The sequence below is a fragment of the Mixophyes fleayi genome, chromosome 11, assembly GCF_038048845.1.
Source record: "Mixophyes fleayi isolate aMixFle1 chromosome 11, aMixFle1.hap1, whole genome shotgun sequence".
NCBI lineage: Eukaryota > Metazoa > Chordata > Amphibia > Anura > Limnodynastidae > Mixophyes > Mixophyes fleayi.
The window spans coordinates 2,113,280-2,140,977 of NC_134412.1; the positions used below are offsets into that span (position 1 = coordinate 2,113,280).

The 27,698-nt window shown below is 45.4% G+C and overlaps 1 protein-coding gene across 2 annotated transcripts; it reads left to right on the forward strand.

Annotated features, from left to right (window-relative positions):
- The first annotated feature begins 1,347 nt into the window (after window positions 1-1,347).
- SH2D5 (SH2 domain containing 5) lies at window positions 1,348-24,344 on the forward strand. 2 transcript variants are annotated; one of them, XM_075189714.1, is made up of 11 exons: window positions 1,348-1,405; window positions 3,947-4,144; window positions 9,505-9,598; window positions 10,612-10,692; window positions 10,793-10,867; window positions 11,039-11,176; window positions 15,217-15,450; window positions 15,859-16,033; window positions 18,207-18,291; window positions 22,528-22,687; window positions 23,373-24,344. In XM_075189714.1, exons 2-11 carry the CDS (start codon window positions 4,137-4,139, stop codon window positions 23,628-23,630), a joined length of 1,308 nt encoding a protein of 435 aa, XP_075045815.1. In that variant the 5' UTR covers window positions 1,348-1,405; window positions 3,947-4,136; the 3' UTR covers window positions 23,631-24,344. The 2 variants fall into 2 exon arrangements, with proteins under 2 accessions (XP_075045815.1, XP_075045816.1); XM_075189715.1 differs by lacking the exon at window positions 1,348-1,405 and having other exon boundaries at window positions 3,878-4,144.
- The last annotated feature ends 3,354 nt before the right edge of the window (window positions 24,345-27,698 follow it).

Consider the following 27,698-nt stretch of genomic DNA (forward strand, 5'->3'; position numbering starts at 1 on the left):
GATACATGTGCACTACACAGTAAGATGTAGCTGAACATCAGCTCTTTGTGTAATTTCCAAAATGAAAGGAATGTGCACTGAGATATCAGCACATGAATCTAACTTGACCATCTCAATATAATCGTTGGTTCTCTATTATCTGAACACAAGATGACATGTCCGACGAAGACATCCACTTACACAGTGTCAATGTTATCAAATTTACAGAAATCCTTTAACTCATGAGGTCTAGCTGGTAATTGTACTTCCACAGTACACTGGTCCACCAAGGAATGAACCCTGTGTTATATACTAGTCTCTAGGGAATGTACACTGGGTATCAGGTCTGAATTATAAAGTAAAGTAGTCGCCAAGTAATGGGCAAGTAATGTATGTGGTACACTGGTCACCAGACAATGGGCTCTGAATCATACACTAGAGACCAGAGAATGGAGTCTGTATGTTATCACTACAGGAACATACAGTGATACAGAAAGTGAGGACCCCACGCACTACAGCTTATATCACCAACATATACTGCAGTGGTGTACAATAAGGAGACATATCATGGTATATTCTATAACACTACAGGAACATACAGTGATACAGAAGGTGAGAGGACCCTACTCACTACAGCTTATATCACCAACATATACTGCAGTGGTGTACAATAAGGAGACATATCATGGTATATTCTATAACACTACAGGAACATACAGTGATACAGAAGGTGAGAGGACCCCACTCACTACAGCTTATATCACCAACATATACTGCAGTGGTGTACAATAAGGAGACATATCATGGTATATTCTATAACACTACAGGAACATACAGTGATACAGAAGGTGAGAGGACCCCACTCACTACAGCTTATATCACCAACATATACTGCAGTGGTGTACAATAAGGAGACATATCATGGTATATTCTATAACACTACAGGAACATACAGTGATACAGAAGGTGAGAGGACCCCGCTCACTACAGCTTATATCACCAACATATACTGCAGTGGTGTACAATAAGGAGACATATCATGGTATATTCTATAACACTACAGGAACATACAGTGATACAGAAGGTGAGAGGACCCCGCTCACTACAGCTTACACAAATCACCCACATATTTACTAATCGAGGGATTAATATTTTCCGTTTTGGACATTGTCAAGCAGTAAAGAGATAGCAGAGAGGGTATTTGAGAGTATACTAGACAATCAGTGACGTTATAATGGATATAGAGACATCTTGCTGACAGATACAGACTAGGACCACACACTAAGCGACACTCCTCAGGGAAGACAGCACATCTGGGAAGGGAACACACCTGGGACAACATGAGAGGGTGGGTCAGACACCAGTGATCTCACCTGTGGGAGGGAAGAGAAGGAAACTACAATCACTGAGATGAGCTGAAGTCCAGGTAGGGAAGAATCCCTATAATACAGTGTAACAGTGTGTAGTATAACTGTGTGTATAATACAGTGTAACAGTGTGTAGTATAGTGTGTGTATAATACAGTGTAACAGTGTGTAGTATAGTGTGTATAATACAGTGTAACAGTGTGTAGTATAGCTGTGTATAATACAGTGTAACAGTGTGTAGTATAACTGTGTGTATAATACAGTGTAACAGTGAGTAGTATAGCTGTGTGTATAATACAGTGTAACAGTGAGTAGTATAGCTGTGTGTATAATACAGTGTAACAGTGAGTAGTATAGCTGTGTGTATAATACAGTGTAACAGTGAGTAGTATAACTGTGTGTATAATACAGTATAACAGTGAGTAGTATAGCTGTGTGTATAATACAGTATAACAGTGAGTAGTATAGCTGTGTGTATAATGCAGTGTAACAGTGAGTAGTATAACTGTGTGTATAATACAGTGTAACAGTGTGTAGTATAGTGTGTATAATACAGTGTAACAGTGTGTAGTATAGCTGTGTATAATACAGTGTAACAGTGAGGAGTATAACTGTGTGTATAATACAGTGTAACAGTGAGTAGTATAGCTGTGTGTATAATACAGTGTAACAGTGAGTAGTATAGCTGTGTGTATAATACAGTGTAACAGTGAGTAGTATAACTGTGTGTATAATACAGTGTAACAGTGTGTAGTATAGTGTGTATAATACAGTGTAACAGTGTGTAGTATAGCTGTGTGTATAATACAGTGTAACAGTGTGTAGTATAGCTGTGTATAATACAGTGTAACAGTGTGTAGTATAGCTGTGTGTATAATACAGTGTAACAGTGAGTAGTATAGCTGTGTATAATACAGTGTAACAGTGAGTAGTATAGCTGTGTGTATAATACAGTATAACAGTGAGTAGTATAGCTGTGTGTATAATACAGTGTAACAGTGAGTAGTATAGCTGTGTGTATAATACAGTGTAACAGTGAGTAGTATAACTGTGTGTATAATACAGTATAACAGTGAGTAGTATAGCTGTGTGTATAATACAGTATAACAGTGAGTAGTATAGCTGTGTGTATAATGCAGTGTAACAGTGAGTAGTATAGCTGTGTGTATAATACAGTGTAACAGTGTGTAGTATAGTGTGTATAATACAGTGTAACAGTGTGTAGTATAGTGTGTATAATACAGTGTAACAGTGTGTAGTATAGCTGTGTGTATAATACAGTGTAACAGTGTGTAGTATAGCTGTGTGTATAATACAGTGTAACAGTGTGTAGTATAGCTGTGTGTATAATACAGTGTAACAGTGTGTAGTATAGCTGTGTGTATAATACAGTGTAACAGTGTGTAGTGTAGCTGTGTGTATAATACAGTGTAACAGTGTGTAGTATAGCTGTGTGTATAATACAGTGTAACAGTGTGTAGTATAGCTGTGTGTATAATACAGTGTAACAGTGTGTAGTATAGCTGTGTATAATACAGTGTAACAGTGTGTAGTATAGCTGTGTGTATAATACAGTGTAACAGTGAGTAGTATAGCTGTGTGTATAATACAGTGTAACAGTGAGTAGTATAGCTGTGTGTATAATACAGTGTAACAGTGAGTAGTATAACTGTGTGTATAATACAGTGTAACAGTGAGGAGTATAACTGTGTGTATAATACAGTGTAACAGTGTGTAGTATAACTGTGTGTATAATACAGTATAACAGTGAGTAGTATAGCTGTGTGTATAATACAGTGTAACAGTGAGTAGTATAACTGTGTGTATAATACAGTGTAACAGTGAGTAGTATAACTGTGTGTATAATACAGTGTAACAGTGAGTAGTATAGCTGTGTGTATAATACAGTGTAACAGTGAGTAGTATAACTGTGTGTATAATACAGTGTAACAGTAAGTAGTATAGCTGTGTGTATAATACAGTATAACAGTGAGTAGTATAGCTGTGTGTATAATACAGTGTAACAGTGAGTAGTATAGCTGTGTGCATAATACAGTGTAACAGTGAGCAGTATAACTGTGTGTATAATACAGTGTAACAGTGTGTAGTATAACTGTGTGTATAATACAGTGTAACAGTGTGTAGTATAGCTGTGTGTATAATACAGTGTAACAGTGTGTAGTATAGCTGTGTGTATAATACAGTGTAACAGTGTGTAGTATAACTGTGTGTATAATACAGTGTAACAGTGTGTAGTATAACTGTGTGTATAATACAGTGTAACAGTGTGTAGTATAACTGTGTGTATAATACAGTGTAACAGTGAGTAGTATAGTGTGTGTATAATACAGTTTAACAGTGTGTAGTATAACTGTGTGTATAATACAGTGTAACAGTGTGTAGTATAACTGTGCTATGTTACACTTTCCGGTGGTTCCACTATCCCACATCCTATGTATAGACTGGTGATCTCTGATATAGAAAGAAGCAGGCAGACCCGCATTATTCAGGCCAATGTCTTGCTGTGTATCTGATAAAAGATACTATATTGGAAGCTGGAGAACATGTATGTATAAAACACTACAATCTTATTGTGACAGGAGGGTGCAGTAAAGGAAGTGAGGGCCAGTTACACAGACGTGACTCAGGAGGAGCTGGATTTTCCCATGTACAGCGTCACTGGCAGACACTGCTCACCTCTGTCACAGACACCTCACTGGTGTAATCTGCAGCCAACTGGGCTAATCTGACAGATCATTAAAGAGACAGTCCACGGGAACAGACACTTTCATGGTCAGGTATGTAGAGGAATATTCATAGAGATTAATAGCTTCAGACTGGTTGGGCTGGAGGTTTGGGTAGAAACGGATTTTAGATAAGGAAATGATCCTATTCCCTGGATAAACACTGCACAAAATAAGGTTTGCAGGTGGTGAATGGCTGAAGTTGGTGATTTAGAATATGCAGTTGGTATATCTGCTAAGATGCAACTTACGTTTTCATGTAACATAACATAACTGAAGTCTAGCATATAGATGCATCTGTAGCAGATATACTGCAATGATCACCAACCTGTCATCTGCACCTGTCTCGTGTAGACACAGTTTTTATGTTTGAGGTGCGTCTCATTATGGATCATTAAGTACGTTCCTTACCAAAGAGTTGGGGTGGGGGTTCACTTACATCTGTACACCCCTACTGCTCTGCATGTGAGCCCCCCTCTCCCAGCACACGAGGCTGCAGGTTCTACATGTGCACGCCGGGATTCCCCTCCTATGTAGCAAGATCAATGGTGCTTTCTCCTATTGTTTTTTGTCAAAACACACAGGGCCCGATTCATTAAGAAATGTAAATCCCCATACGTGCCGTATTTTGCGCAAAAAACTGCTCTGCACAAGCCCAGGACCAGACCATACACAATACATCCAATTAATCTTTGAACGCAAAGGACTCTTCTGACAGCCTTCCATTTCATGGCCGGAACGTGGAGGGAGGGAGCGTCTGCATATAGTCAGTGTAGGGTACAGGTAGAGCGCAGGCACATATGTCCGGTTCAAGCTCTGGGCATCTCTCAGATCACTTGTACCAGCTACGAGTCTATGGTGAGGACGGTCACATACAGCTAGAACATGTGTTTGCAATCAAGAGCAACTGGAAAAATTCAATTTATGTACAGTAGACAATAAGAACATTGTCATGGACGCGCTCCCAGCGTCCCTGATTTGGGTGATTACTGGGGTCACACATGAGTCCAGCACTCAGTCTCTCCCTCACCTATCACACAGGTTATAGATTAGCTGAATTGTCCCCAAACAGCGCTCTCACACCCATACACACCTATGATCTGCCACCACCTACTGAATAAGGGTAACAGGACCACAATATACTGTCACACACTAAGCTCCTTGTTACACACAGGTTAGTAATGCTCACTCCAGCAATCAAAGGGTGAATACATCAAAACTCCGTTACAGAAACGAACCCGCTGGTACACACTAGGCTTGTTAGTCATATGAATTACCAAATCACACACCAGCATTCAAAGGGTTAACACGGTCAAGTACTATTCTTCATAAAAGGCTAATGGGGTTGTTAGTATCAAGGACAAAACTTATTACATTTTAGGATTTAATACACAAAGGTACAGGACAGTTTGATATAAATGAAGAAAGGAACATATATTCCAAAAATAAATGTAATATAATTCTAAAAACAAATGGTATGAAATTACAGAGAATAAAAGAAATTACGTATAATAATATGTATACCTGGGGCAAGGCAAAATAAAGTGGACAGTCCTTCAACTAGACAGACACCCCAAGAGCTAACAATCTACCCTCTCCCACACAGGGTTTTTAAGCAGGTTTAACTGGGAGGGCATTCAGAGGGGCAGTGTATGTGCCAACGGGGAGGGGGGGGGGTTATGGCCACTGGGTATCAATTATAGTTTGTCCAAAAGCAGTCCAAAACTTTTGACCTTCCATATCTTTTCTTGAACATATCACAGAGACATAATTGAGCCCTCACCGTGACAAACATCCTGGTATATGTATTTCATGTAAAATAACAAACAACTAACTTTTAAATGTTTTTTCCATAATAACTATGGGCCCGATTCATTAAGGAAAGTTAAGCAAAAAAATTCAGTAATTTTTCTTACTCAAGTGTTCTGGACAAAACCATGTTACAATGCAAGGGGTGCAAATTAGTTTTCTATTTTGCACATAAGTGAAATACTGACTGTTTTATCATGTAGCACACGAATACTTAATAGCTTATTTGTACCATGAAATGTAAAGTTGAACTAGAGCAGGCCCTACCCCAAATATAAATCTGCCATCACATTTACATTTGCCCCCCCCTCCAATGCAACATGATTTTGACTTACTTTTTTTTAACGAATAAGGCCCAATATGTTTAATAATTTAATTTCATTTTTGTGCGTTCGTATGGGACTTTATATATACATATGTATTGTGTGTATCCTGCTGTGTGTTGTCTCTGCCTGCATACAGCAAGTGCCATATAGGCAGAACGTACTTCCACCCGTATTCAGCTACAAACGTTTCTTCAGATCCTCTACTGGATGAACACGTGCGCATGTGATTGGATATTCCGTCCAGTTTTAAAAATGCAAATAGCGTTCGCCTTGTGTTCCTTAATGAATCAGGATCTGTAACTATCACCATCATTTGTCTCCATTCAAAAATAGATCATCTTATCTGTAAATGACAGCTCCGGTTTTTAAGCACTGGAATGTGGGGACTAATAGATTACCGGCCTGGCCAGTGAAACGAGGGAAGAACGCTATATCGGTGATGAAAAAAAGAAGAGAATCAAATGTTTAAGTGTGACTGAGTGTATTGAGGCGTTATGGACATTGAAGGCTGTGTTGTTTTTATGGGTTATAAGTATTACGACACCATTTAGGCAGCCAACCCACTAAATAACTGCAAAACCTATCATGATCCTAGAATTCTAGCCAGGATTACCAAACTGCACAGAACTCAACTAAAAAACTGTATCTTCCATGTCCATGTAACAGTCTACTCTCATGAGCCAGTCTGTTATAATTGGGGAGGTAGATTTTGGTCTGGGGATTTTAAATAAAGTCCCTGTGAAAGTATTGCAGTGTCTGTCAAAGTTCCTGCTGACCCAAAATTGCTCCCTACACTCCCTATCATGGCTCCATCGGGGCTGCCATGCACAGCAGTGTCCTTACTGTCACCCCCCTACAGCCATGCACAGCAGTGTCCTTACTGTCACCCCCCTACAGCCATGCACAGCAGTGTCCTTACTGTCACCCCCCTACAGCCATGTACAGCAGTGTCCTTACCGTCACCCCTACAGCCATGCACAGCAGTGTCCTTACCGTCACCCCTACAGCCATGCACAGCAGTGTCCTTACTGTCACCCCCCTACAGCCATGCACAGCAGTGTCCTTACTGTCACCCCCCTACAGCCATGCACAGCAGTGTCCTTACTGTCACCCCCCTACAGCCATGCACAGCAGTGTCCTTACTGTCACCCCCCTACAGCCATGCACAGCAGTGTCCTTACTGTCACCCCCCTACAGCCATGCACAGCAGTGTCCTTACTGTCACCCCCCTACAGCCATGCACAGCAGTGTCCTTACTGTCACCCCCTACAGCCATGCACAGCACTGTCCTTACTGTCACCCCTCTACAGCCATGCACAGCAGTGTCCTTACCGTCACCCCTACAGCCATGCACAGCAGTGTCCTTACCGTCACCCCCTACAGCCATGCACAGCAGTGTCCTTACCGTCACCCCCTACAGCCATGCACAGCAGTGTCCTTACCGTCACCCCCTACAGCCATGTACAGCAGTGTCCTTACGTCACCCCCTACAGCCATGCACAGCAGTGTCCTTACCGTCACCCCTACAGCCATGCACAGCAGTGTCCTTACCGTCACCCCCTACAGCCATGTACAGCAGTGTCCTTACCGTCACCCCCTACAGCCATGTACAGCAGCGTCCTTACCGTCACCCCTTACAGCCATGTACAGCAGTGTCCTTACCGTCACCCCTACAGCCATGCACAGCAGTGTCCTTACCATCACCCCCCTACAGCCATGCACAGCAGTGTCCTTACCGTCACCCCTACAGCCATGCACAGCAGTGTCCTTACTGTCACCCCCTACAGCCATGTACAGCAGTGTCCTTACCGTCACCCCTACAGCCATGCACAGCAGTGTCCTTACTGTCACCCCTACAGCCATGTACAGCAGTGTCCTTACCGTCACCCCTACAGCCATGTACAGCAGTGTCCTTACCGTCACCCCCTACAGCCATGCACAGCAGTGTCCTTACTGTCACCCCCCTACAGCCATGCACAGCAGTGTCCTTACTGTCACCCCCCTACAGCCATGCACAGCAGTGTCCTTACTGTCACCCCCCTACAGCCATGCACAGCAGTGTCCTTACTGTCACCCCTACAGCCATGCACAGCAGTGTCCTTACCGTCACCCCCTACAGCCATGCACAGCAGTGTCCTTACCGTCACCCCCTACAGCCATGTACAGCAGTGTCCTTACTGTCACCCCCTACAGCCATGCACAGCAGTGTCCTTACCGTCACCCCCTACAGCCATGCACAGCAGTGTCCTTACTGTCACCCCTACAGCCATGCACAGCAGTGTCCTTACCGTCACCCCCTACAGCCATGCACAGCAGTGTCCTTACCGTCACCCCCTACAGCCATGCACAGCAGTGTCCTTACCGTCACCCCCTACAGCCATGCACAGCAGTGTCCTTACCGTCACCCCTACAGCCATGCACAGCAGTGTCCTTACCGTCACCCCTACAGCCATGCACAGCAGTGTCCTTACTGTCACCCCCTACAGCCATGTACAGCAGTGTCCTTACTGTCACCCCCTACAGCCATGCACAGCAGTGTCCTTACTGTCACCCCCTACAGCCATGCACCCACATAAAGTAATTCAGCCTCCAAAACGATCAGCTCTTCTCTCTGTATAATACATTGCAAGGGGAAAAAAAAATCTCTGGGACAAACCATGTTACAATACAAGGGGTGCAGGTTAGTTTATTATTGTGCACATAAGTTAAATACTGGTTGTTTTTCATGTAACACACAAATACTTGATAGCTTTATGTTTACACAGAAATTTTAAAAAGTTGATCTAGGACATGTCCTGCCCAAACTAAATTTATTCCCCCCATTTTAAATTTACCTCCCCCTCTAATACAATATGGTTTTGCCCAGGTGCAAAGTTACTCCTTTTTTATTCATTGCTCTCCTTAATGACTCAGACCATAAGATTCATTCATGATTACACAGAAGTGCAGATGCATAATGCAAATGTTCTTTTGTGATGTCATCCTTATACTTGGGGCAAATGCGGTTGGTTTCATGGCTAAATGCTGGGTTTGTGATCACGGCAGAGTCTGCAGTAGTGCAAAACTCTGCCCCAGAGATGGGAGAACTTGGACGTACAGAGGGCGTTCTGGATAAATTAGAACATAAAACATAGTTACTATATATCCTGCAGGTACACCTGCTAAGTGTAGACAGAGCTGTAGTGTTATTTATACACATTTGGGGCTCCCTCAGGTGAGGTGCACCTGGGAGAGTCTGGGGGTGGAGTCACCTGATTGTCTTCTGCTTCTACCTGACAGTTATTTCCTCTCGTGTAAAATGAAAAAGTCACATCGAGAGGGACCCTCAGGTGGAATGTGCCCAAGAGCTCCTGTTATAACCAAGTTTACGGAGGTAGGTGGGAGGACGTAGCCAGGTGCTCCGGCACTAATCTGTCATCTCTCTGCATTTATATATGTGTATAATGCTGTGTTGCTAAGGTATGATCACCACTGAGGGGCCCAGCGGGAGGGATTACTTCCCCCGAGGGCAGAACATGCTTCACTTCCCGTTACCCAGCTACACAGGTTGCTAAGAATTTACCTGTACAAATATCTAAGAAATGGGGAAGTAAATAGACTCCTGCAGGGTTACATGTCAGAACAGATGACACCAGAGCTCTCCTCACGTCCATGCAGTCATCACATACAGTCAGATACTATATGGAATCAGTCCAGACTGTAGACTAAATGCTGCTAATCAATACAAATACCTGATTGGCTGGAATACTTCTACCTGCTCTTCTGGGAGGGTCACATTAATTTATAGCCCACTGTATCCTCTTTTGGGGGAGTTGGTGTCATAAGCAAATGGACATAAATAACCGATTCCTATCCAATAAACAAGTGTTTTTCATTCTACATAGATAGCATCCTGCACTATAATCTATTGATATCTTATAGGGTGAAGCTGTACCCAACAATCCAGCACCTCCGCCGAGGGCTCCAGCAATGCAGAGATTCCCTCCTCTCTCTTCCCATCACTTGCCTATCTCAGTTCGGCAACAGCCGTGTTGTTGCCACTTATTATTCATAGGAATGAGGGGAGGGGTATTGCTGTACATTTATAAGAAGCCCAGCCTAGTAGAGGAGGACTCCAGAATGCTGGACCCCGGGTAGTTTTGGGTGGAGTTATCCTTTAATTTGCAATATCTGCAACTTTTCATAAGTCACACCACCCAACTATGGCAAAACAGGAAAATCCAAATTTTTGGACACTGAAAGGGGCAGGCAAGGGGGTGTTACTGAGTGGATTAAGGTGTGGTTTGTGTGCAATATGGGCATGGCCTACAGATTGGGGACTGGGCTCTCTTTATCCCGATGTTCCCTGGCAGTATGATAAACCTCCCCCTTGCTGTCTCCTGTCAGTACGTTGGCTCGTTTGCAGTGAAGGAAGTGGACTATAAGAGGAGAGTATGGATTATAGAGGAGCAGATGCGTTTCCTCAAGGTCAGTAAGACTCATGACTTAATGTTAATGACCTCCACTCTATATTACATTATAAGATGTGGATGGATTATTAAGTGGACTGATAACTGTTCCTCTACAGGACCAGTCCAGACGTAGAGCTGTTATCCTGAAGTTCTGCCTCCAGGGAGTAAAGATGTACGATGCTGAAGGAGAGGTAACTATCCTGATCTATAATCTGCCGGGATCTTGGAACGTTACAAGGAGATTTCCAGATGTTAGATAAAGAATGAATATATTGTATTGTCACATAAAATAACAGTATTCAGCGTGACAGATAATATAGTGATGTTCTGTGACCCACGTCACTTTATTGTCCCACATTCAGACGCTGCTAATGGCTCACGCCCTCCGACGTATTCAGTATACCACTTCCAGGCCCGAGGACCGCCAGTTTGCCTTTGTGTCGCGGAATCCACACAGATCTGCCAATCAGCTCTTCTGTCATCTGTTTGTAGGCAGCGAGGTACGGAGCACACACCTACACAGCATGCAAACATTCCTAAAATTCTATCTTACTCATTAAACACGCTGTACTAAACTCAATTTCTCTTTTAAATGTTCACTTAAACTTAATTCAAAATTAGGGAATTCCTCTGCTCTGTGTACAACTTGCATAATCTAATATATAAAAGAGAAAATTTGTCCTTCTGTCTGTCTTTCTATACAAATCCACATTTTTCAAGCGAAGATCATGAAATTTTGCATACGAGTGTATTAAAACATGACAGAGGCAACTAAAAAAATTTAAAATTGAAATTCATTACGGGGTGGGGGTGGCGAGGGGGGTAACACCTAAAAATCATCGAAAACGACCATAACTCTGGAATGTCTGGAACAATTTACACCAAACCTGGTATACATATGACTTACAGTCTGACAACAAATATTGTGGCGGCAAGACACCCCTAGCACTCCTAAGGGTGGGGGTGGCGAGGGGGGTAACACCTAAAAATCATCTAAAACGACCATAACTCTGGAATGTCTGGAACAATGTCTTGGAAGAAGTTCCAAAAAAAAGGGGAAATATTTTTTCTGGATGCACCCGGAGGAACAGGTAAGACGTTTCTCATCAAGTTGTTACTTGCTAAAATTCGAGTACATTCCAACATAGCTATTGCTGTGGCCTCTTCTGGAATTGCTGCAACTTTGCTCCCTGGTGGAAGAACAGCACATTCAGCTTTCAAGTTACCGCTTAATCTGGCCCAAAGTGAAACTCCCGTCTGCAATATCACTAAACGAACAGAAAAAGCTCAGATTCTGCAGGAATGTCAGGTCATTGTATGGGATGAATGCACCATGTCACACAAAAATGCTTTACAGGCCCTCAATCAAACACTTCAATTTTTAAGAGGCAATGATTTACTAATGGGTGGAGTCACTGTTGTATTGGCTAAAGATTTTTGACAAACATTGCCGGTCATTCCAAAAGGAACAATGGCGGATGAAATTAATGCATGCCTTAAATCATCACATTTTTGCAGGCATGTTCGCACTTTGCGACTAACCACAAATATGAGAGTTTCTCTGCATGGCAACACAATGGACGGTCAGTTTGCTGATCATTTGTTAAATATTGGGAATGGTTTAATGCCGCTTCATCCAGTAACTAAAATAATTGTGTAAACAACATCAACTTAAAGATTCAAGAAGAGTTGCCTGGAGAAGCCATATTATACAAATCAATAGATACCGTTGTTAAAGAAAATGAGGCTGTGCACTATCCTACTGAATTTTTAAACTCTTTACAACCTCCCGGAATGCCACCGCATAACCTGGTACTGAAGATTGGATCACCCATTATGCTTCTCAGAAATTTAAATCCTCCAAGACTTTGTAACGGTACAAGATTAGTAGTCCAAAAGCTCCATTCTCATGTCATTGAAGCAACTATTTTGACAGGCTGTGCAAAAGGTGACAATGTTTTCATTCCACGCATACCTCTCATTCCATCTGATATGCCATTTCAATTTAAGCGTCTACAATTTCCAGTTCGTTTAGCTTTTGCCATGTCTATCAATAAGACCCAAGGACAATCTTTACATGTAGCTGGAGTCAACTTGGAATCACCTTACTTTTCTCATGCACAATTTTACGTTGTGTGCTCAAGAGTTGGATCACCAAGAAATTTGTATGTATTTGCCCCAAATGAAGAAACGAGAAATATAGTTTATCAAGCTGTTTTGAAGTAATTGTTTATCGGTTCGTTCCATCATATACAGTTCAAATACAGTTTGACATTTTCACTTTTCACCTTCTACTGGTCCAATTTTAACATGATATTTACATGTATGTTTAATATTTTGATTGGTTTTTGTAAATAAACATTCTTTAAATCCCGGGCAACGCCGGGTATTCTGCTAGTCTAATATATATGAAGTTTACTAGTACAATGGGAACAGTCTTCACCTCACAAACTCTTTTAAATAATACAGAAAATATTTGCTAATTCAGTGCAAACCAAGACTCTCTCGTGCTTGTAATCTGCCCTGTCCCAGGTAACGTTTCCTGCAGACGCCACCATCCAGCCGTGCAGCATGTTTTGCACAGTCAGTAATTACAAATACTGCATTTGAAAGAGACGTTTATATGCTCTGTCCATTTTTCAGTGATTTTTTTTTAATTTAAGTAAAAAATTGGTTGACAGGAAATATTTAGGTTTAGGGCAAGCTGGCACCAAGCTTATCAACAGGATTCCTGTCACCTGGGTACCAATGTGCCACACTATGGCTTTCAGATGCTCCATACAAGCCTCCATCAGCCAGTGCCCCAACGCCACGTGTTATCCAAATAAAGACTCACAGACTGGTATTGGTCCTGCCAACTACCTTTAGCCCAGCGCACTCAGCTGCCACTGGCAGACCTGGTGTGAAACGGGGGAGCGGCTTACACTGCCCACTCTCCTTTCCTACCCGCTGCAGCTGGTGACCCCATGCCCATTATATGTCTCTGGAGCCCCCACACATCTTGCCATTCTGTGCAACTGGGAGACAAGTGTTACCTGTGTGATAAATGAGAACAATAGACAGAGGGACTTTGCAGATTGATTAGGTAAGAGGGCAAAATATATACTTGCACTTCCCAAAATCAGAAAGAGTTGCTTTACAGCGAACAGTTTACTGTGTGTGTATTATATATATACACAGATATAATACTGTGCAAGGGTTTTAGGCAGGTGTGGAAAAAATGCTGCACAGTAAGAATACCTTCAATAATAGAAATGTTAATAGTTTATTTTTATCAATTAACAAAATGCAAAGTGAATGAACAGAGGAGAAATCTAAATCAAATCAATATCTGATGTGACCACACTTTGTGGCTGGATGGATTAACTGTGTGTCAGGTAATTAAAGTTCTCCATTAATGTGCAATATCTGATTGGAACTGGATTATTATATCCTATTTAAGTATTTTGGATCACTCATCACAAAAGGTGCAGCTTTGATAATATTGAAAGACTCTATCCATTTACATCAGCACACAATGACTTTCCCCAAGAGTCTCTACATGTCATCTTCTTAGTTAAACTCTCATTAGTGATCTTGGAGATTACAAAATCAAATGAGTTCTTGAGATTTATCATTTTTCGCAGTTATCGGTACAGTGTTGTTATCACAACTTACACTTATGTTTGTTTTTTTTAGTAATTTTTATGTGTGCGTTATATGTGTATGTTTAAGATACTCATCTATTTAGATGTGATACTGTTTATATATAAATACATTTTATCTAATATACCTTTTCAGCATTGTGCTGGCATGATTATATTTTGACCAGTTGCAGCATAATTTTTTTTATGTTGTTTAAAGCATAGTGGATGTTCCTTGCAAGTTTAGGGCTGCATTTCAGCAAATGGAGTTGGGGATTTGGGCAGGATTAACGGTGTCCCCAATGCTGAGATATACAGACAGGTACTTATCCATCATGTAATACCATCAGGGAGGCGTCTGATTGGCTCCAAATTTATTCTGCAGCAGGACAAGAACCCCAAAAATGCAGCCAATGTCATTAAGAACTATCTTCATTGTAAAGAAGAACAAGGAGCCCTGGAAGTGATGATATGGCCCCACAGAGCCCTGATCTCAATATCATCCAGTCTGTCTGGGATTACATGAAGAGATTGAAGGATTTGAGGAAGCTGCATCCACAGAAGATCTGTGCTTAGTTCTCAGAGATGTCTGGAACAACCGTCCTGCAGAGTTCCTTCAAAAACTGTGTGCAAGTGTACCTAGAGGAATGCTGCTGCTTTGAAGGCAAAGGGTGGGCAGACCAAATATTGATTTGATTTAAATTTCTCCTCTGTTCATTCACTTTGCATTTTGTTAATTGATAAAAATAAACTATTAACACTTATCTTTGAAAGTATCCTTATTTTGCAGTATTTTGTCCACACATCTAAAACTTTTACACAGTAAAAAAATTATATATATATATATATATATATATATACACACACACACACACACTCTACCACCCACTCTTACAGAGCCGTCTCTTCCTCTCTAGGCTCAGGGATTGAACCTGTTACTGTGCCGCTCCTTCCAGCTGCAGTACCTAACTCTGCACCCAGAGGCGCTGGACACAAAGGCGTTAGTCTACACACCCGCCAGTGTGCAGAGAAAGAGCGTCGGGATCATGAGGGAGCCACTGAACCCTGAAGAGGTGTCTCAGAACGTCAATGCTTTGGTGTCTTTTCGGCGGCTTCCAATGACCGGAGAGGTGGACGGCGCCAGCAACAATGTGAGAATACAAAGCGCTCCTAGATTTGTGCCTATGAGGCACATTTTCCTACTGTGCATGCCCACAAAAACTGCAATGCCTGAGACTGTAATGCTAAATACAAGATACCTTATACATAGAAGTTATCATTAATAATTCACAGATATAGTTCTCACACCTTGTCAGAATTTGAGATGGTTCACTTAGGATTTACTGACAGTCATCAATCAGCGTGTATGTAATATAGACACTGCTGGGCCCCTCACCACCAGGGCCCCTGTAGTTCTGCCACTACAGCTTACACTGTGTGTCAGATCATTATATCACAAAGCCCCAGCGGTATACGGCTCAGTCTGTTACAGTGTAACACCCGTCTGTCTGCTACATTGTAGACGTGTGAGTGGATAAAGGAAATGTTTTCTTCCTCAGAAAGAAGCATCAGATGGAGCCAATGTCCCCAGGAGCTTATCACTAGAAACACCTTACTGCTCCCCCACCCTCGTCCGGAAGAAAGCCATTCGCAGCAAAGTGCTCCGTTCTGGAGCCTATCGCTGTACAAACCACAAGTCCCAGCCCCAGGACAGAGGCCAGGCTCAGGCAGCAGGTATGTAGTGATGAGGAGCCAATGAGAAGATGTGACTGTGGTGGGGTGATGCTCACTGGTTTCTAATCATGCCACACCTAGATTACATGATGTATGTGCCAATCATTTACCAATCAGAATGTGCAGATGGAGCTAGTATATGTGTTTATATACGACAACTTCTTACTATGTAACCACTAACAATCACTTATAGGGATTCCTTCGATCATAACTCCCAACACAGCAGAGAACATACAAAGAGGCTAAACACCTTTAAATCTCATTGTAGGGGCTGATCATAACACTGTAGATAACCCAACATTATATACATCCCCCATTCCTTCTAATCTTAGCTCTGCCCTGAAACAAATCTCTACCTCAAATCATCCGATTGAGGAATTTGGCAAAAGGTCTGGATTCTGCAGCCACTTTCACAAGTCTATTACAATGTTCCTGAAAAAGGGGTGCACAAGTCACCCCTAGGCCAAAAACATTCCACTCAAATGGGGTGGATAGTACCTATTTCAAACTCTTCATAATCTATGGGTCATGAGTTCAATTCCCGACCATGGCCTTATCTGTGTGAAGTCTGTATGTTCTCCCCGTGTTTGCGTGGGTTTCCTCCAGGTGCTCCGGTTTCCTCCCACACTCCAAAAACATACTGGTAGGTTAATTGGCTGCTATCAAAATTAACCCTAGTCTCTCTCTCGCTGTCTGAGTGTATGTTAGGGAATTTAGACTGTAAACTCCAATGGGGCAGGGACTGATGTGAATGTGTTCTCTGTACAGCGCTGCGGAATCAGTGGCGCTATATAAATAAATAGTGATGATAATCTTTGTGCGCTTATTGAAACTATCAGAGAACTTGAGAGCTGGAGTTGACTCCAGCTGTCCTATAGGGGCATGGTAAATCTTCTCAAAATGATCTCGTTTAAGGCTTGTCGATATAGCTTCTGTAACTTACATAGAAAGGTCAACGGCTTACTTAAACTACAAGAATTAAATTTGATGCTGGAATTAACCTCTAATATAACCCCATATAACCGAACAGCTCAATTGAAAACACCCGAGAGATGGACTCCATGACCAAAACAATGTCCAACTTCCTCGCTGAGATTAATCACTTTCCTCCACCACATGTCCTAGGCTTCACTAATGACCACACAACTGGCGTATAACACAATGTAAATATAAACTTAGGACTAAATTGACACATTTTATTACTTATTGGAAAGCAGTAATCAACACCATCAAGTCTATTAGACAGACCAACAAAATAACATATACTTATGCACAAGCCGTAGAGGAATATGAAGTTATCAGACCATATATCTGGTCTTGTTTCAAGCCCAACATTATGCCAGCGGTGGGACAAGGATATTACCCATCAGATGTTGTCCTCTCCAACCCCAGAATCTCAAACTATTATTATATGTGACCATTATGTGATGGTACATTGGCCGATCTATATCTCTGGACACATTGCTATGGTCCATGTCAGAATCCCTCGCTCCCTACAACCAGCTATGTCCCTACATTTATCACCTCATAGATTTCTAAACCACACCTGTAAAATACATCCAATGTTCTTATGACCTGTCCACTGCAGCTGTCATACACAGAAACCATTCTGGGTCCAAGTTTAGAGATTCTCCCACAAACATTTGGTTCATTTCCGACCCTGATCCTCAGAGTGGGCGATATTGGGCATCTTACCAACTGAAATCAATTGTCTCAAAAAAACAGCAAAAAATTGATACCAGCTGTTTCTGTAGCAGAAAAATCATCCCCCAAAGGTGGATCCAGAATACTCCCCCTTCAAAGAGAAATACATTCACATGGGGTTTTCTTTATTCACATCCTTCCGTGCTCTGTGATCAGATCTGGTGGTAGTTTCACCTCATCTATGTACACAAGGCCACCAATATAAGTGGTTACTTCTTTCCTTACATTGGTCTCTCCGCGCTGCTATCCGTGAATGAATATTGTGGATTATAGTACAGCATGTCCTCACATATGTACTCCCTGTAGCTACCTACTCCCTGCATCCCTGGTTCATGGTTCCAGACATCAGTAGAAGCTCTTCCAGGATGCACTGAAGCTGATCAATTTGTTTATAGCGACTCCTATCTGGCACAAAGAGATAGTGTTACCCTAACAACCACTCACGTGCTAATTGTCATTTGTTTTCTAGAAAAACAGAGCTGTATCCACACCGAGCTCTCAGAGAAGACAGAGATTCTGCTGGACGCAGTGTGGTTCTGTGCTGGAGTGGACAGGTGCAGGGATTTTATACAGACTATATTATGTATGTACACCGGGACTGGGCGTGTAGTACACGTGTGCCGAGAGCGAGGGGACACCGGGACTGGGCGTGTAGTACACGTGTGCCGAGAGCGAGGGGACACCGGGACTGGGCGTGTAGTACACGTGTGCCGAGAGCGAGGGGACACCGGGACTGGGCGTGTAGTACAAGTGTGCCGAGAGCGAGGGGACACCGGGACTGGGCGTGTAGTACAAGTGTGCCGAGAGCGAGGGGACACCGGGACTGGGCGTGTAGTACAAGTGTGCCGAGAGCGAGGGGACACCGGGACTGGGCGTGTAGTACAAGTGTGCCGAGAGCGAGGGGACACCGGGACTGGGCGTGTAGTACACGTGTGCCGAGAGCGAGGGGACACCGGGACTGGGCGTGTAGTACACGTGTGCCGAGAGCGAGGGGACACCGGGACTGGGCGTGTAGTACACGTGTGCCGAGAGCGAGGGGACACCGGGACTGGGCGTGTAGTACAAGTGTGCCGAGAGCGAGGGGACACCGGGACTGGGCGTGTAGTACAAGTGTGCCGAGAGCGAGGGGACACCGGGACTGGGCGTGTAGTACAAGTGTGCCGAGAGCGAGGGGACACCGGGACTGGGCGTGTAGTACAAGTGTGCCGAGAGCGAGGGGACACCGGGACTGGGCGTGTAGTACAAGTGTGCCGAGAGCGAGGGGACACCGGGACTGGGCGTGTAGTACAAGTGTGCCGAGAGCGAGGGGACACCGGGACTGGGCGTGTAGTACACGTGTGCCGAGAGCGAGGGGACACCTGGACTGGGCGTGTAGTACAAGTGTGCCGAGAGCGAGGGGACACCGGGACTGGGCGTGTAGTACACGTGTGCCGAGAGCGAGGGGACACCTGGACTGGGCGTGTAGTACAAGTGTGCCGAGAGCGAGGGGACACCGGGACTGGGCGTGTAGTACAAGTGTGCCGAGAGCGAGGGGACACCGGGACTGGGCGTGTAGTACAAGTGTGCCGAGAGCGAGGGGACACCGGGACTGGGCGTGTAGTACAAGTGTGCCGAGAGCGAGGGGACACCGGGACTGGGCGTGTAGTACAAGTGTGCCGAGAGCGAGGGGACACCGGGACTGGGCGTGTAGTACAAGTGTGCCGAGAGCGAGGGGACACCGGGACTGGGCGTGTAGTACACGTGTGCCGAGAGCGAGGGGACACCGGGACTGGGCGTGTAGTACAAGTGTGCCGAGAGCGAGGGGACACCGGGACTGGGCGTGTAGTACACGTGTGCCGAGAGCGAGGGGACACCGGGACTGGGCGTGTAGTACACGTGTGCCGAGAGCGAGGGGACACCGGGACTGGGCGTGTAGTACACGTGTGCCGAGAGCGAGGGGACACCGGGACTGGGCGTGTAGTACAAGTGTGCCGAGAGCGAGGGGACACCGGGACTGGGCGTGTAGTACAAGTGTGCCGAGAGCGAGGGGACACCGGGACTGGGCGTGTAGTACACGTGTGCCGAGAGCGAGGGGACACCGGGACTGGGCGTGTAGTACAAGTGTCCCGAGAGCGAGGGGACACCGGGACTGGGCGTGTAGTACAAGTGTGCCGAGAGCGAGGGGACACCGGGACTGGGCGTGTAGTACAAGTGTGCCGAGAGCGAGGGGACACCGGGACTGGGCGTGTAGTACACGTGTGCCGAGAGCGAGGGGACACCGGGACTGGGCGTGTAGTACACGTGTGCCGAGAGCGAGGGGACACCGGGACTGGGCGTGTAGTACACGTGTGCCGAGAGCGAGGGGACACCTGGACTGGGCGTGTAGTACAAGTGTGCCGAGAGCGAGGGGACACCGGGACTGGGCGTGTAGTACAAGTGTGCCGAGAGCGAGGGGACACCGGGACTGGGCGTGTAGTACAAGTGTGCCGAGAGCGAGGGGACACCGGGACTGGGCGTGTAGTACAAGTGTGCCGAGAGCGAGGGGACACCGGGACTGGGCGTGTAGTACAAGTGTGCCGAGAGCGAGGGGACACCGGGACTGGGCGTGTAGTACAAGTGTGCCGAGAGCGAGGGGACACCGGGACTGGGCGTGTAGTACAAGTGTGCCGAGAGCGAGGGGACACCGGGACTGGGCGTGTAGTACACGTGTGCCGAGAGCGAGGGGACACCGGGACTGGGCGTGTAGTACACGTGTGCCGAGAGCGAGGGGACACCTGGACTGGGCGGGACTGGGCGTGTAGTACACGTGTGCCGAGAGCGAGGGGACACCGGGACTGGGCGTGTAGTACAAGTGTGCCGAGAGCGAGGGGACACCGGGACTGGGCGTGTAGTACACGTGTGCCGAGAGCGAGGGGACACCGGGACTGGGCGTGTAGTACAAGTGTCCCGAGAGCGAGGGGACACCGGGACTGGGCGTGTAGTACACGTGTGCCGAGAGCGAGGGGACACCGGGACTGGGCGTGTAGTACAAGTGTGCCGAGAGCGAGGGGACACCGGGACTGGGCGTGTAGTACAAGTGTGCCGAGAGCGAGGGGACACCGGGACTGGGCGTGTAGTACAAGTGTGCCGAGAGCGAGGGGACACCGGGACTGGGCGTGTAGTACAAGTGTGCCGAGAGCGAGGGGACACCGGGACTGGGCGTGTAGTACAAGTGTGCCGAGAGCGAGGGGACACCGGGACTGAGCGTGTAGTACAAGTGTGCCGAGAGCGAGGGGACACCGGGACTGGGCGTGTAGTACAAGTGTGCCGAGAGCGAGGGGACACCGGGACTGGGCGTGTAGTACAAGTGTGCCGAGAGCGAGGGGACACCGGGACTGGGCGTGTAGTACAAGTGTGCCGAGAGCGAGGGGACACCGGGACTGGGCGTGTAGTACAAGTGTGCCGAGAGCGAGGGGACACCGGGACTGGGCGTGTAGTACAAGTGTGCCGAGAGCGAGGGGACACCGGGACTGGGCGTGTAGTACAAGTGTGCCGAGAGCGAGGGGACACCGGGACTGGGCGTGTAGTACAAGTGTGCCGAGAGCGAGGGGACACCGGGACTGGGCGTGTAGTACAAGTGTGCCGAGAGCGAGGGGACACCGGGACTGGGCGTGTAGTACAAGTGTGCCGAGAGCGAGGGGACACCGGGACTGGGCGTGTAGTACAAGTGTGCCGAGAGCGAGGGGACACCGGGACTGGGCGTGTAGTACAAGTGTGCCGAGAGCGAGGGGACACCGGGACTGGGCGTGTAGTACAAGTGTGCCGAGAGCGAGGGGACACCGGGACTGGGCGTGTAGTACACGTGTCCCGAGAGCGAGGGGACACCGGGACTGGGCGTGTAGTACACGTGTGCCGAGAGCGAGGGGACACCTGGACTGGGCGTGTAGTACAAGTGTGCCGAGAGCGAGGGGACACCGGGACTGGGCGTGTAGTACAAGTGTCCCGAGAGCGAGGGGACACCGGGACTGGGCGTGTAGTACACGTGTGCCGAGAGCGAGGGGACACCGGGACTGGGCGTGTAGTACAAGTGTGCCGAGAGCGAGGGGACACCGGGACTGGGCGTGTAGTACAAGTGTGCCGAGAGCGAGGGGACACCGGGACTGGGCGTGTAGTACAAGTGTGCCGAGAGCGAGGGGACACCGGGACTGGGCGTGTAGTACAAGTGTGCCGAGAGCGAGGGGACACCGGGACTGGGCGTGTAGTACAAGTGTGCCGAGAGCGAGGGGACACCGGGACTGGGCGTGTAGTACAAGTGTGCCGAGAGCGAAGGGACACCGGGACTGGGCGTGTAGTACAAGTGTGCCGAGAGCGAGGGGACACCGGGACTGGGCGTGTAGTACAAGTGTGCCGAGAGCGAGGGGACACCGGGACTGGGCGTGTAGTACAAGTGTGCCGAGAGCGAGGGGACACCGGGACTGGGCGTGTAGTACAAGTGTGCCGAGAGCGAGGGGACACCGAGACTGGGCGTGTAGTACAAGTGTCCCGAGAGCGAGGGGACACCGGGACTGGGCGTGTAGTACAAGTGTGCCGAGAGCGAGGGGACACCGGGACTGGGCGTGTAGTACAAGTGTGCCGAGAGCGAGGGGACACCGGGACTGGGCGTGTAGTACAAGTGTGCCAAGAGCGAGGGGGCACCGGGACTGTCTGAATTTTACAGTGCAGTTGGTCAATACTGAAATATAGGGGCAAATAGGTACATATATTGTCACCATAGTAGTAGTGACCCCCAGTACATATTTTGTGGGTTGGTTGTAATGTTATATGTTTTGTAGGGACACAAGTCTCACTCTGCTGAAAGAAGACCGTATGGGAGCATTCCTGTTACAGACAGATCTGCAGTGTGCGGATGACCTTACTCTGTTCATGAGCACGCAGTGTGGGGTCATACCTTACAAGATCTACAGAACGCCACAGGCCATGTACTGCTTCCAGGTAAGGTGTCACCCCGCACCTCCCTGTCCTGGGTTCAACTAGTGCCGGGTCAATAACTCAGAACAGAAATCCTGACATAATTTATTTCCCTATTTAAAAGAATGGCAGAAGCTTAGTTTTCTATATTTTTAATTAAAACCATCTTAAAAGGGCAAATTTATATCCGATATAGAGTTAGTGGTCACCTCAAGATGAAAAGATCAGAGAAACAGAGTTATAAAGCATCGACTCAGACAGCTGCCATGTAAATGACCTTTCCCAGAAGTCTCTTCTCCTAATGATTAGTAACTTACTATGGAATGGTAGAATGCTTAGAGAATAGCTCTACCTTGTGGAAATAAATGTAATAAACCCAAATGGGCCTCACTTTAGAGACCATCTAATTCAGGTGTCCAAACTCAGTTCTCCAGAGCTACTAACAGGTCATGTTTTCAGGTGGGGTAATTACTAACCCAGCCAAAGAGATTAACTCACCTGTGCATGATTAAAGATATCCTGAACACATGACCTGTTGGTAGCTCTTGTTAACTGGCTTTGGACCCCTCTGATCTAATGGTGAGCATGCAAGCTGCCTGGTAAGGGCTGCACCTGCCTGTCCAGGTCCTCTGGCTGGATTTGCTCCTAACTCTACATGAGGCCCATTGTGTCCAGTTGTGTTACTTTATGTTACCCCCTCTCTCCTCAGCACCTCCCACAGGAATTTCCTAGCCTGGCAGCGTTGGTGGACCACCACTCTGGCTTGGACGGCAGCTTATTCTTCCAGCTGGCTCACGGCCGTGTCAATCCATGCTATGAAGCACAAGAATCCAGCGAGACGTACCCCAACAATGGCCCTCTAAAGACCCAGGAAGCCGAGCAGAAGCGACCACAAGACGTTAAGCCGGAGGAGCGTCCACACCTAGTGCATTCTGAACCTCACCGAGTATCAGAACTGGTCCCTTAGATCCGGACCTAGGAGAATACACAGCAGTCCAAGCTGCACATCCACATAACGCACCGGGCAAAGGTTTGGCTCCAGCTGAACCGAACATTACTAAATGTTGGACAAAGCTTATTATAGGCAAATGATATGTCCCTTTCCTCCACAGACATTCTAGATTTGTGTATATTTATTTATATACCTAATATGATGGGATAGAAGCATTTAAGCCATAGCTGCACAGCCATTCACAAGACAATTGTATGAACGTTAGTCAATGTTTCAGCTAAAATGTTGGTTTTCTTTAAGGAACAAAAGTTTGTAAATTATTTTTACTGGCTGCTTAAGACTTTGTAACCTACTTAAATCCAGAGGTTTCTCCCTGCTCTATTGATCACATAAATAAGACTATTCTCCGTTAGGACTGCAGAGGTGATCCTCTCCCTGTTTTGAGCAACATCCAATAGACTTGATATTGGGACGCGATCAAATCTCCCACCACCAGGTAACTTCATGACTCAACCCTCCAGCACCTCGGAGCGCCCACGCCTGGAATAAAGGACATTCCTCAGCTAATGGAGCTGAGCGCAGGAAACACTGTTTGATATACTCTCTGGGCAGTAAGAGGATATTAATATAGGTCATTTGTATTTATCTGTTTTACTGCCGGCACCCAGATTATTTCTGTATATTTGCTGTAGATAATTTTTTAGGCATTTCTAAAATATTTTAGTTTTTACCAAATGTTTAATTTATTAGTGCAAAAGAAGAAATAAATAGATATTTTACAGACTGTATGGACATGGGTCGTGGGCCTGGTGGAAGAACAGAAAGTCCTGGAATTTCCACGGCTACTTTGTGTTAAATGGTGTAGAACAGAGGTGCGGGTCTCCTTTATGTGTTTATCATGGAGATTACATAAAGCAGCGTATGTAGGGAGAACTCAACCAATGCTCCTTCCAGCAACACGTAATTGACATTTCAGATAAATGTAGACAGGTGCAGTTGTTTTATGCTGGAGGACAAACATTAACATTTATTCTCCTATTCACAAACACTACAAAGAGTAAAAAAACAACACTAAAAAAACTGAAATATTCTCAGGATAAGAATAATAAAGAGTAAAACTATCACGGTGAGGATCTGCTGCAATACCGGCTATGGATGACAGGTGGCAGTGCACCGTGACAATTAGCCAGGGTGGGAAAGGGGTCTTTCTCAGCTTTCGGTGTTTGGATTTTTCAGTCAATAGAAACTTTACAGTGGAGAAATGCTGTCCCGTCAGCAGATATATCAGGCAATATCTAATATTTTACAGGGACCTGTTGGTGCAGTTGGAATCAATAACTCCCAGCCTGATAATAAGCTGCTCAAAAACGATTGATTATTGGAAATTTTTGTAAGTGTGGTCAGAAGACGACCAGCGAGACGCCAAGTGTCCCCCCTGGGGGGCTGATAAAATGGTGGATTGCTGTAAACTGTCCACAATAAAATTGAATTCAATAGAAGCTCCAAGTGATCCTGCACACAAGTCCCATTACACAGTGAGGGATACTGCTGAATATGAGAGGAGTCCATGTACTGGGAGATTGTTAGAGAAACCGACTTTCCTGGTGTTTTTAAACGTTGGGGTAAATTTACCAACAGGAGGATTTCCCATCGCTGCCTATATCACAGTGAAAGAAACTCTCCAAATGTATCAATAAAAGGTCGCGGAGGCGATTGAATGATGCCCAGCTTCCTGGCGATATTGGAGAAGTCGTACTCTGATTATTATTATAATTGTACATTTGTAAAGCGCCACACAGCTCCACAGCGCTGTACAATAGGAAAACAGGACACACATAAAACAGGGACATACAAGGCAGACAAAATAAATACAGACATGAAAACTGTTTTTGCTGGATTTAGGGCTTTCTTCCCCCTGATAAAATAGAGCCAATCTGTGGAAGATTACAGGTCTCTGGGGAACTAAAATATAATATATTGTGGAGTGGTACTAACTAACCATTTTACAAAGCATACATAGCAGCTTATCAGAGCACAATGTAGTGTGACAAAGGGAGGTGTTTGCCACAGGCTTCTGAAAGAGGAGACAGGTATTTAGTTGACTATCTGCAGAGCAAGGTTGCAAACAGAGTTACACATTTGTACAGTAGTGCACCCACGTTAGAGAGATACAGGTGGAGGACATATGTGTGACAAAATAATAGTAAAGAGTTTGATTTAACTTACAGCCTGACAGAATGTGTCTGCAATCAAACAGAGCACCTGCAATGAACTCCCTTTTAAAGGCAAGATGGGAGTGTCATCTGTCCATCAGGTTAGGGCTGTGGGAGGAGTGTAAGCTATTTAAATCTGTTTAAGTGGTGACCGATTCCAGAAAGTGGCCAGTGTTTAGGGAGTTGGTCTCTGTCTTTCTCGCATTAGGGTCACAGGAAAGAGCGTGGAACTCTATGCTGTCCATTTACTTTACCATCTGGACAATAAAAGCAAAGTAAAAAGCAAGAGGGTGTTCGTGTGTGCATCACTCGAAGTGTGCCTGTGTCACAGTAGCTAATATTAATGTTGCATCCAAGCAAATGCTAACAATGGTATGTTCAGAACTGGTTAATAATTAAAGCACTATCTAGATGGAAACCTGTTAATAGATTCATAGGCTGCAGAAATCCATAGACAGAGTTTACACAAAGTGACCTTTCATATTTACAGAATGCTGCCTACATAAAATCTGAAGATTGGCCATGGGGGTGATAAGACATTCAACATCGTATACACAAAAACTATGCGAGACATTAAGATACAAATCAACGCAAAACAAAGCTACAATCAAAGCACAGAGAACTATCCCTAACATATAGGGGTGATGTTATAACAACACAGGCACTCTTCAGAGCCAACTCAATTCATAGACCCTAAAAATAAGGCATTATGGAAGTAAAGTGGGTCAGTGACGTTGGGGAGTTAAGTGAATAGTGTATTCCTAAAATGTAATGTATATAGAGCCAGCAAGTGTAGCTGTGCTCAGTGTGAAGGAGAGAGGGAAAAAATGTTATATATTTACATAATAGACATCATCAGACAGAGCTGGGGTCGAGGGTTTTATAATTGTGTGGGGTGAATCATCTATTGCCCTCAGTGGAAGCATTAAACTCTATCACTGCCATCACCTGCCCCCTACACAGCGACCCCAGACAGGGTATCCTGAAAGTGTCTTCATGTTGTAGGTGTGACCAGGTTGTCAGTAGGCCTCCATGCTGCAGAATATGGGAGTGAGCAGCAAACAAGGTGTATAGCTGCCGCTACACTGTCAGGCCATCCTCCAGCCACTATTAGAAGCATGCGGCTCCATCTTCTGGCAGAGCAGATAAAGGTACCTCACCACTTTCCCCAAGCCAGACTGTAACTCTGCTACTACCTGCTGGTGTTATAAGCTCAGTTGCTGCAAGATCGGGTCCTGGAATGTTGGGGCCCAGATTGGAAAAGGGATATACTATTCACCTCCTGGAAAACACTGTAGGCCCGCTAACCAGCACCAACATTAAATCAATAGCACCCACATATTACAAATCAGCATGTTTCTCCAAATGACCCCCAACATTAAACTACTAGCAGCTCTATCACAGCAATGAATACCCCCCCAACACAAACACACTACATCAAACTGCAATAGCCCCTATTACAGAAATCCCCACCCTCCACATTACAGGAATCTGCTATACCACCCAACCATTACAGTAAACCCCTCCTCCATGGATTTTCACATTATAGCAATACCCTTCCCCAACCCTACCCATTAGCACCCAGGCTACCAAGCATTCACTTAATAATTAAATCACACAAGATTTTGGTTTCACAAAGTAGGTAAATGAATATACAAGCACTTATTAATATGGGCAAAGTGGTTTACAAAATGCTTCTGTCACCATAGGGAATGCAAATTCTCCTCAAATTGGTTTTAAACATAAAATGTTGATTTATTATAAATCAAACAACAAAATATAAAAGCAATGATTGGCTCAGACAAAAAGCAAGCAGCAAAGACAAACACAAACACCCCCCCCCCCCCCCCAGCATATATTGTGATCCACT